General features: G+C 37.9%; 1 protein-coding gene across 1 annotated transcript in view; it reads left to right on the top strand.

Moving 5' to 3' along the window:
* The first annotated feature begins 7,093 nt into the window (after nt 1-7,093).
* LOC129255937 (ELKS/Rab6-interacting/CAST family member 1-like) overlaps nt 7,094-11,808 on the top strand; it is a 67,865-nt gene continuing 63,150 nt past the window's right edge. Inside the window, exon 1 of the mRNA XM_054894253.2 lies at nt 7,094-7,738. Within this exon, the coding sequence (XP_054750228.2) occupies nt 7,094-7,738 (645 nt within the window). The remainder of the gene's footprint in view (nt 7,739-11,808) is intronic.

Genomic DNA, 11,808 nt, shown 5'->3' with positions numbered 1-11,808 from the left:
CCTAGCTGGGGTCTATTATTTACCAGGTCAATATCACTATCACGCAGAGTCACCAAATTACACCACTGTATCTTCATAATTATGGCAACAATGTCATCATCGTCCATTATATCACCACCACCATCATCATCATCATCACCACCATCATCATCACCACCACCACCACCATCATCATCATCATCACCACCACCACCACCATCACCATGATCATAATCATCATCACCACCACCACCATCATCATACTCATCACCACCATGATGATGATGATGATGATGATCATCATCATCATCCCCACCACCTTCATTGTTATCATCATCATTACCATCATCACCACCGCCATCATCATCATCACCATGCACCATCATGATCGGCATCATCATCATCATCACCACCACCACCACCACCATCGGCACCACCATCATCATCACCACCACTACCTTCATCATCACCACCACCATCATCATCACCACCACCATCATCATGATCATCATCATCATCACCACCACCATAACACCATCATCATACTCAGCACCACCACCATCATGATGATGATGATCATCATCATCATCACCACCTCCATCGTCATCATCATCACCATCATCACAATGCACCACCACCACCACCACCATCATCATCATCATCACCACCACCACCATCATCATCATCATCACCACCATCATCATCATCATGCATCATCACCACCATCAACATCATCATCACCATCATCATCATCATCATCACCATCACCACCGCAATCATCATCATCATCACCACCACCACCACTACCACCAACATTATTTATTTATTTATTTATTATTATTTATTTATTTATTGTTTCACCACCATCATCATCATCACCACCACCATCATCATCATCATCATCAAATCATCACCAGCATGTCAACAGCAGCAGTCAAACTTTATAATTTGTTCCTGGTCGCGTTTTATTTATTTATTATTTTTAATCTATTTATTTATTTATTATTATTATCATTATTTATTTATTTATTTTTTTGGGTTTTTTTTTTTTTTTTTTGAGGCGAGGGGTAAGGGGTATTGGACTTTTACATCTAACGTTAGGCCTAGCTGGGGTCTATTACTTATACCATGGTCACATTTGTTCTACGGCGGCCGTACGGCGAGTCGAATACAGCCGTACTATTAATTTTGATTCAAACCACCTATATGTAGTTTGACAAAAAATGTTAAAACGGCTGTTTTCGACTCGCCGTACGGCCGCCGTAGAACAAATGTGACCATGGTATTACCAGGTCAGTATATAGTATCACGCAGAATCACCAAATTACACCACTGTATCTTCATAATTATGGCAACAATGTCATCATCGTCCATCATATCATTTATTTATTTATTATTTTGGGGGTTTGTTTATTTATATATATTTGCTTATGTATTTATTTGTGGTTTTACTTATACAGGCATTGTCAGTTTCAGAACTGCTTTCCACAACGGCCTTGTCCGCATAAACATACAATATGTTATAATTAATATACATGTAAATGAATCACTGATATTTACATAATCAAGAGCAAAATGATATATGCAGGCGCGGATCCAGGATTTTCCAAAAGGGGGGCAAATTTTTTGGAGGAAAATTTTGACACGCCAAAAAAAATAAAAAATGTCAACCACAAATTGAGGATATTTCGTACCCGAAAAAAATTGACAAGCAAAAAAAAAAAAAAGGTTTTCAATCACAAACAAAGAATATTTCGTACCCGAAAAAATTTTACAAAAAAAAAAAAAAAGGTGGAAGCTTCAATCACAAATCAAGCATATTTCGTACCCGAAAAAAGTTGACAAGCAAAAAAAAAAGGTCTTCAATTTCAAAAGAGGGCAGACACCTCTGTTTTAATGGCATTTTAACATTAAATTTTTTTATTTTACTTCTAAAAAGGGGGGAGGCACGTGCCCCCCCCCCCCTCTGGATCCGTGCCTGAATATATACATATCTATGTGAATATGGAACCGAGAGAAATTAAGAAAAAAGAAACGTATCTCTTAAACTCTAAACAATGAATCAATTGGTTTCAAACTAACGAAACCCCCAAAACAACCCCCCCCCAAAAAAAAAAAAAAAAAAAAACATTTAGAAAATAAATCATATGAAGATCTTTCTAATCCAAAAATGAAAATAAAACTAATATCAAACTTACACCATAATGGTTCCTACATGTAGTATCTTGTTTACATCGTTGCTATGGATAATTGGATGTCTCACTATCATATTATATGAACAATATACTAGGAACCATTATGGTTTTACCTTACCGTCGTCGTAAATGAATGCTTAAAACACACTAGTACAATGACATGGTCATACTATTCTTTTAAATTTTAATATTGGTACTAATGATGAAGTAAATAAAAAAAATAATCCACCAGTTGTGTAGCAACAGTTTTATCAATCGAAGACATCAACTCTTTGCTTGTTCGATTTCTCCAAGCTACATGAACTAAAATTTAACAACATATTATGCTTGGAAAGCTACGCATTGAGTCCTGAAAACACACACTCACGACTGTTCCAAACCACTGGTTGAAAGTATAAAATGTCCTTAATGTATAATTTGGGGGATGACCACTCTTCCTATTATTGATTATTTCTTCCTTGATACGTTGATCTCATCGCAAACAAAAGAACAAGTCCAAACAGACCGCTTATGTTTATTTTCATCAATCGTCGATATATCCCTCCTATAACACTCCCTCACTCCTCCTCGCATACTGTTTAAGAATGTTACTCTCTATTGTTCTCAGGGGATTATTCTATTGTTTTCCGCGACATACCCTCAATATTTGCTCCTCAACCAGACTCTCAGCGCCCTTATACACTACTCATATTCATGATTTCGGCGGGGGGGGGGGGTGTAATCGTTTCTTTTTAAACTTTATTCAATACAGTAATTGCATTAGCTCGCGCTTCGAGCTGTCATTAATTTCTTTTTCGAGATACACGTCATGTTCATGATTTAAAAAAAAAGCGTTTGCAAATTTCATTTTTTTCAGGTCTGGATACAATTTTTTTTTTTAAGTCAGCTCGCGCTTTGTGTTCGCATTATTCTAAGATACACATCCTGTTCACAAATTTCTACAAAATTTCCTTTTGTATGTCAACCTAAATTTGGAGGCTTGCATCATATTGTTTAGCGAAATACATATGTAAACTTATGCAGTGTTTTAGTCAATTTATCACAAGGTTTCATCTCAGGCTGTTCACGAATATAGAATGACTTAGTGTTTAATCTTGGGTTTTTTTAGAATGCAAAATTAGACAAATTTTAAGCACCTTTACTGCATTTAAAGGTATTATTAGTATTAATCATGGTTTTTTTTTAGAATGCAAAATTAGACAAATTTTAAGCACCTTTCCTGCATTTAAAGGTATTAATATAGTATTAATCATTTGAAGATAAAAAAACCCCTTGCGTTCTGTCTTGAAATGTGAGTTGGGGTGATTGTTCATACCATCCCCCCTCTCCGAAAAGTGGGGAATATATCCCACTACCTTTCAAAACTTTAGGGGAGGGTGGCCCTTTTCTCGAATGGTCGGTTTCACGTTTACCCGACACGACAACCCGATGTAATGACACAAGTGATTAAAATACCACCCCCCCCCCTTTAGGGCATTTCCTACAATCAGTATACAGTCCCTATGTTTCTTGTTCTGGCCAATGTATTATACAAAATAAGCGGTGACAGTCGAAGGTGCATGCATGGCAAATTTTCTTTGCTCATTCAAGGTGAATACAAGTTCATCAATTTTGGAATGAAATAAATTTGTTATCAATCAATCAATCAATCATGCAGTTGAAACTTGAAAAAAATTCATGCTCTGTCGCTACGTTCCTTCAAATTTTAAATATTCCTGCTCGGTCGATATTCTCCCTCACCGTGAAGTAATCGAGAGGGGGGGGGGTGACATGACATGTCAAAACCCTCTTCCCAGACGGTATCCCCGCGCCCTCCTCCATTTCCATATGGCTCATATCAGGCGCAAAAAGTAAGACGACGTTCGAAATACGGGAATGTATGGTACTGTCGGTTCAATAGGTATAGCGCCATCTCTTGTCAATAAACCTCTCTACTTTGCATGCATGTGGGAAGTTACCACTGCTCTGTTCCTCAGTATAGAAGTTGCGAATCGATGCAAATGTTCGAAGTTCGAGCCCCGGTGTCTTCCGGATGGTGACGTTAATGGTCGGTCCCAGACGTAAATAATCATCTCGGATTGATACACGACTATAAAAACTAAATCACAAACCCCTTGCATCTTTTTCAAGATGCACAGAAACATAAATATAAAAAATAATTATGTGCAATCCGGGGGAAATGATAAAAAAAAAAATTGTCATAAAGAAACTGCTCTAAGCCATTCTCCGTATTTGTAAACGATAAATAATAAGCTGACTATTACTGCACCCACTACATGATTGAGATATTTCATTTTATTGAGCAAAAAAAAAATCCGAATAATAAAATTATGCTGTGTGAAGCATACTGAGCATGCTGAGGACAATTCGAATAAGACATATGTTCATTGCCTTATCCCATATTAAATTCAGAGAGAAATATAGAGAAAGACACAGAAGGAGAGAATAGAGAGGGAGAGAAAGGGAGAGGGGGAGGGAAGGGGAGAGAGAAGAGAGACAAGGAAGAGAGATGGGGGAGAGGAGAACATGCACAGCAAAAGCCGCTCACCTCGTTGGGATTATAGTAATGAAATTAATTATCCTCGCAAATAAACAAACAAAGGATATTTGAGACTTTCCGTTCACAACTAAATACAATCAAAGTAACAAAATATCACAAATCATAGGACTTCTGTGTCAGTTGTGGTATTACATACAAATTAAACGATACGAAAAGAATGAAGGGCTCCGTGACCTTTTCTGGTAAATATGAAAAGAACGGAGGGGCTTGTCAAGATAAAGCAATGCTTACATGTAAGCCTCTGTGACTTAGAGCTAAAAAGAGCTAAAAAGTAGCTGTAAGACAACCCCTATAAAATGTACATCCACGAAATTCGAATGTTTATTCTAAATAAAATAATAAACAGGGAAAGTAATTTTAGCTTCTTTATCACGTTTATGCACTAGTTTTATGATGTGAATCATTTGCCCACAGACGTGAATGTGTTCCCAAATGCAATGCATGGTAACAGACAGTAAATGTGTCTAACTTCAAAAATGAAAATCAACCTAAAACTCTGATACAAAATGACTGTTATTGTACAATCATTTCAGTCTGACACATATTCACAGAGAGCCATGAAAATATTTACAGTGGAAAGTGTCCGGTATTCTGGAGTGAAGACAAGAAGTTCAAAAGGCGCTGAATAATAGGCATTTAGAGCATCTCCTAGATAGCCCGGTTCTTTTCAACAATGAAAAAAAAAAAATATTCGACATGCTAGTTGAAATCGTTTTACCTCACCATGAAAACAAAATAAAAGAAAACATGTAGGTGATGTAAGAATAGAAAGGGACATCGAATTGGAGATCATGACGTCAGCAAATAGGCCTATAGATCCGGGGGGGGGGGGCACTTACATTGACGAGTGGATACCATGCGCGACCAAAAAACACGTAAAAAGGATGTCTTTTTCAAGATAGGGCACGTTACGTATATACGTTACGCGATAAGGGTGTCAAAAACACAAAAATAATGAAAAAAGGGTATCTATTTTGCTAGGAAAGCTACGTGTTTAGGGTCAAATTTGCGGGGATGATAAAACAAAATTAAAATGTTTTCCCAAATGTTTTATAAAGGATGTCCTTTTTGCGCCAACACTACGTGTTTAGAGCCCGATTTTCGCGAGGTGTGGAAGGTGGGGCCGTATATTAAACCAAAATTAATGATGTGTAAAGGTAAAACCGACGACCGACGGGCCCGTGACATAACAATAAAATATCGGTGTACCCAGTGTTTAGGGGTTTATTTCAGGGAATACTTGCCAAGAGTATCGTTTTGTTTCCAAAACTTGTTAAGGGTATTTTCACACGCCAATACTTGTTTAGGGATGCATTTTCAGAATATGGAAAATACGTGTTTAGGGTGCTTTTCGAGACCCCATGGTCGCACATGGTATCCACTCGTCAATGGAAGTGGCCCCCGGGCTATAGATGTAAGGCGGCAGCATGGTAATCATGGTAATGGTAGACACTGTCGAGCCGCAGTGGCGGCATCGGAAGTGGGGGTATTTGCCCCCTCCCCCAGTCAGTAGAGTTGCCCTTAGTTGTCCACCAGAAATGTGAAAACTGAAGAAAAATAATGTATGGTATGCGCCTCTACCCCATATTGTATTTTGCCCCCACTTGCTCCCTACCAGGCCTATAAAAAATTAACGGGTGCCACCATTGCTGTCGAGATGGGGATGATAATGCCCTTTAGTGCCGGATCAGTGATAGTGGTGGTGGTGGTGGTAGTGATGATGTGGTGGAAGCAGCGGCGATGGTGGTGAAAACACCAGTCACAAGCGGTTAATGCATGGTCAGTCAAAGTTCACGGATTGTGGTGGTGGCATCCGGATGCAAACTAAACACGAATTTTCTAGTATGTTGTTTCCTTCAAATTAAAACAATGTTAATGGTGCGAAAAAAAAGTGATGTGTAGACGTATGTGCTTTTTTGGTTGGGTTATGGAAGTCGTGGATGACAGATTATTAATTGCACATTTCAAGCCCTACTATTGGACGACTTGCGCTCTAAACGGACATGAATAAATCTGTGCTGACCACCATTACGTTGCTGATGATGCGAGCATCTGCTATCTTCGTGCCCTCATTGCATGCTAAAATTGGCGCCGCGCCGCTGAATGAGATGTGAAAATGCACTTGTACAGTACAGAGCGACTTGCTTGCCATCATCTGTACAATATCGGTAGCAAAAGAGAAGCCCGGAGAAGCCTGTGCATCTTTTTTGCAGTTTGTTGTCAATTCATTCGGAGAAGCAAGTCTTTTGTCATCTGCAGTACATCAACAAAGTCAAAGGTTGAGCGAGTATGGTGGTAGCGTCACTCAAGTGGAAATTACAGGTATTATAGAGGGTGAAATTCGGAGATAATAATAAGCATGTATACGCGCCGTTCCCCGCTGCCAGATCAAGGGGAGTCGAGTTCTGGGAGCTCAACTTCCGCAGCATCATCGAGCTCTTCTGACCCAAGATCTCCATCGAAGCCGTCGAAAAACAGACCACAGCGACCTGAACTGTCGACCCCACTTCCCATGGAAACAATCCAATCGTTTAATGCAGCGTATAATGCCGGACCAGTTTATATCAGCGAAGGTTTAGGTAGCCCTGTTCATGGTAGAGGTTCTCCGAATTCTAGCTCCAGCGGCAAGTCGAACTCCCCCACACATAGCCGTTCGAGTAGCCTTGGGTCTACCCACGGCATGAGCAACAGCTCTCCTCAGGCGCAGGCGGCTATGCAAGCAGCAGTCATGGCGGGACAACATCATGATGATATTCGCCATGGTGGTGGAAATAGAGACATTGTGCACATGGATATACACAGTCAAATAAGGGAATATCAGAGAGAGAACGAAGGCCTCCGACAAGAGCTCGACAACAGGGAGACAAAATTGAATTCCAGCATGAACAGTATCAAGACATTTTGGAGCCCGGAGTTGAAAAAAGAACGGGCTTTGAGGAAGGAAGAAGCAGCCAAAATACAATCACTCAAAGAGCAGTGTCGAGTAGCTGTAGACGAAAATCAGGTGAGATATATATCTGAAAATATTAAATATTCCATACATGTATTTCATTGAAAGCATGCATTGTATTTCATTTATTAAGTCGATCTATATGACTCTTATTATTGATATTCTCATTGTTAATTATTGAAATTTAGGAAAACCTATTTTGCTGACTTAATGTTTATTAATCTGTAATTCAACATTTGATATGAAATTGATACATATTATATTACACAATACATTGTACATATTCTCAGTTTTCACTATTACATGTACAGGTGGGTGTGTCATAAAGCTGTTCGTATTAAGAGCGTCTTTAAGAACGACTGGTGATCCTTTCTTGTGGAAAATGGTATATTCATTGGCGATGGTTAAGCGTGTAAGAAGGGTTCACCAGTCGTTCTTAAAGTCGCTCTTTACTTACAAACAGCTTTATGAAATGCCCCCCCCCCCCTTGGGCATGTGTATTAAACCGATTTCAGCAGACAGAAACAAATTACAAGGTAAATTAATTTTATAGATTATATTTGAGGGTTTAAAATTTGAGATTATCATTGAATATATTTTTTATAACATATAATGGTCTAAGAATCAATCAAGATGGTTGAATGTTGTGATAATATAAACGTTCAACAACTTTTTTTCCCCAAAATCATTAATTTTGGCCTTAAAGGACATAAGACAACCACAATAACTGTACTTTATTTTTGCAATTTCTATTTTTGTATATATTACTAGTTTCAAATTGTTTTTGTGTTGATAGTGTGAACCATAAATATGGTTAGTTGTAAGAGATGATCTGAGAGAATGGTTCGATAAAAAAAATATTTTTTTCTCCATAGATCAAAGAGCCATATATTGTCTCTTTTTATTTGAATGTTTTTGGATTTATCCCTTTTGTTTTCCCTATCCTTATATTTTAAGACAGTAGTATTAATGTCAGTATGAAAACTTGCAATTAATGTTCTTAATATGATTAATTATACACCTAATTCCTAAACCATGTATGGGTTTGTGGATTTTATTAAAAGGCAAAAGCAACAGAACAAAAGTACGGTATGCTGTGCAAACCCATCACTCGAGTTAAGGGTCTGAATGTGCAGCCTACTCATGCTTTGTGTACTGAAACAGCAAGTTTTTTATGTGCTAGTCTTTGCGTGGAGACACACTTGCTGATCAAAGTTTCAATCAGGGTCTGTGCCTGCAGACTAAGAACAAAAATTGGTGGCACCGAACAGACCTGGCTGGATTGTAACAGGGGTTATTTAGGAAATAACTACAAGTCTGGCACATAATGGTATGAGACTACATGTGTGAGTGTAAAAATGGAGACACAAAAATAGACATAAAAATTGGAAAAAAAGGGACATTGATAATTACTTCCCATTAAGTAAATGTAACCATGGTTGCAACACACGATATAGCCTACATGTAGTTTTACTTCAAGCGTTAATTATCAAATTTAATAGGCTGAGTGTGATTTACAATTTACAAGTAAATGTCATGTAACAAAAACAGTACATATATTGATATTTTCCATCTGATCCAGACCCCTGATAGGTCGATCGGCCTCACATGCATGGTACACTTATACCCCTTTCATACTGCCCTCTTCATTTTTCACCGGCGAACTTCCCCGCCTCGCATTCCTCACTTCCCTGGCGAAGAAAAAAATGTACCCTTTCGCACTGACATTTCTTCCCCAGCGAAAGTCAACGGGCGATTGCAGAACAAACGAAAGAAAATTGTAAACATTACTTCTTACCTATTACAAAAAGGTATCAAAAAAATTAATTACAACATATTTTGGAAGTATTACGATAAAAACAAACAATATCACCTTGTTTTGATATCTTAGCGCATTTTATACATGTAAAAAGTGCTTTTTAATAAATATTATTAGTAAGAAAAAAAAATGTTCGAGGGTATCTACTATCTACTTGGCCATAGCATTCAGCTGAGCTTGCAACTATCGCGCGCGGAATCTCGGTGCAGGGGACTTCGGGAGAGAAAAAAATTGACCTCTGACGTCATTAAAGAGGAGAAGTTCTCCAGTTTGCTTTCATACTGGCCTTTTCACCGGCGAACTTCGCCGGTGAAACAGTTTCACCGGCGAAGTTCTCCACCTCTAGAGGTGGAGAAGTTCACCGGCGAACTTCACCGGTGAAGTTCTCCTGTGTACCTTTCATACTGGACACTTTCCCCTTCGCTGGCGAACTTCGCCGGTGAAGTTCGCCGGTGAAAGGCGCAATATGAAAGGGGTATTAGACATGCACATAAATAGGACTGGAAAGATGGACCCCAACTGTTAATATTATTGTAAAGTACACTTGCTATATGACCTGAGAAGTGGAAGGTCATCCAACCATTTGAATACCACACATTTTCAGCAGCCCTTGTTGTCATGGAGCTATAACATTCCTGTTATGATTTAAAAGGCAAGAATCCCCTATTGTTTTTATTGAAGCTTCTCCCCTGTAAAGTAGACACTTTTGTTACCCACATTTACATATATTGTATACCGGCACTTGACTATTACTTTCATAACTTGAACATATTGTATTATACACAAATGCAAAATACATGTACTTTTATGGTGAGATCATGTATTTTTATTGCTTTGCAACAGGATATCTGAAAGAAATGCACCCATTTCCTGGAGGAATAGAGTGTACAAGGTATTTTGATCGAATGTGTAATTGTGTTTGTTTAAAGTGTTCCTCTTTGAAATCGATTCCTCTTTGAAATGTTGCCAAAAAAGCTAGAAGAAGAAGAAAGAATTTTAGCTCAAACCATGGATCCACCGTGGATAGACATTGTTTTTTTGTTAATGAATTCATTATGTTTTTCTCTCTCAATGTGGTTCCAAATAACATTCTTACTTTGGTTCAATCTCATGAGTTCGGCCGCCAATAAACTAGACAGTTTGTCAATTATTTATGCACACAGGATAATGAATCACTGAAATCAAGGAAAATAGATGCAGTTGTTAGTTTTTATCAGAAGTTTTAATTCCATTGATCACATTTTTATTTAAATGCTTTATTGTTTTAGAAAGTTTATTCCTTAAATTGAGATTTTATTCTTTGTGTTATTGAATTAGGTTTGTAATATATTTTCAATTTTGTTCAATTGTTTATTTTTTCAATCTATTTGTTTGAAATCATTTTATTTCATTAGTTTTGATGTCATTCTATTTTTATCATTTTTTCTTCATTTGTTCATTCTTTCATGCATTCATTCATGATTAAAATTTGCATTTTTCAGGATACTGTGAGGTCAAGTTGCACCAAAATAAATCAAAATAATATGCTACTGCTAGGTGGGATGGTGCTGTAGTGCCGATAATACTCGCAAACATGTTTACAAAAAATATAGGCCTAAAATGCTGGCAGGTATTATTCAATCACCCACATATAATGTAGGCCTATTTGTACAAGTATACATGTACCAGAACAACAAGGTCTGCAATTAAAAGAAAATTGTATGACCCAAGTATTAATCATAGTGTAAAATAAATGTACCATCTAGTGACAGAATTATTGGTAATACCTTGAAGGTTAAAGCTAAAGCTGCAAGTGCAGGTACCCTGGAATGTGTAGATCATGGCCCATTGGATATGATCTCTTGTTGGGGTCACTGTTGGAGATGTGATCCCCTTCAACAGCTGAAAGACTGTCTCTCCTTTCTTTAATATGTGTTTCTGTTGTGTTTATAAAACAAGATGTTGTATTGTAATACAAAACTTATGATCATTATGCAATGTGGAGCATTGTGGCCCAGTGGATTAGTCTTCTGACTTTGAAACAGAGGGTCGTGGGTTCGAATCCCAGCCATGGCGTAATTTCCTTCAGCAAGAAATTCATCTACATTGTGCTGCACTCAACTCAGGTGAGGTGAATGGGTACCTGGCAGGAATATATTTCTTGAAATGCCACCGCACTGTAAAAGGCTGGGGGGCTAAAGCCAGGGTAATAATATCCAAGTCCTTTGGAAGCGCATAGGGACGTTATGACATAATGTGATATGCGCTATACAAGAACTGCGTTATTATTATTCTTATTTTGCTCAGGTAGTGAGATCATGGACCT

Source organism: Lytechinus pictus, chromosome 3 (assembly GCF_037042905.1).
Source record: "Lytechinus pictus isolate F3 Inbred chromosome 3, Lp3.0, whole genome shotgun sequence".
Classification (NCBI taxonomy): domain Eukaryota; kingdom Metazoa; phylum Echinodermata; class Echinoidea; order Temnopleuroida; family Toxopneustidae; genus Lytechinus; species Lytechinus pictus.
This window is presented reverse-complemented; position numbering and strand designations above follow the sequence as displayed.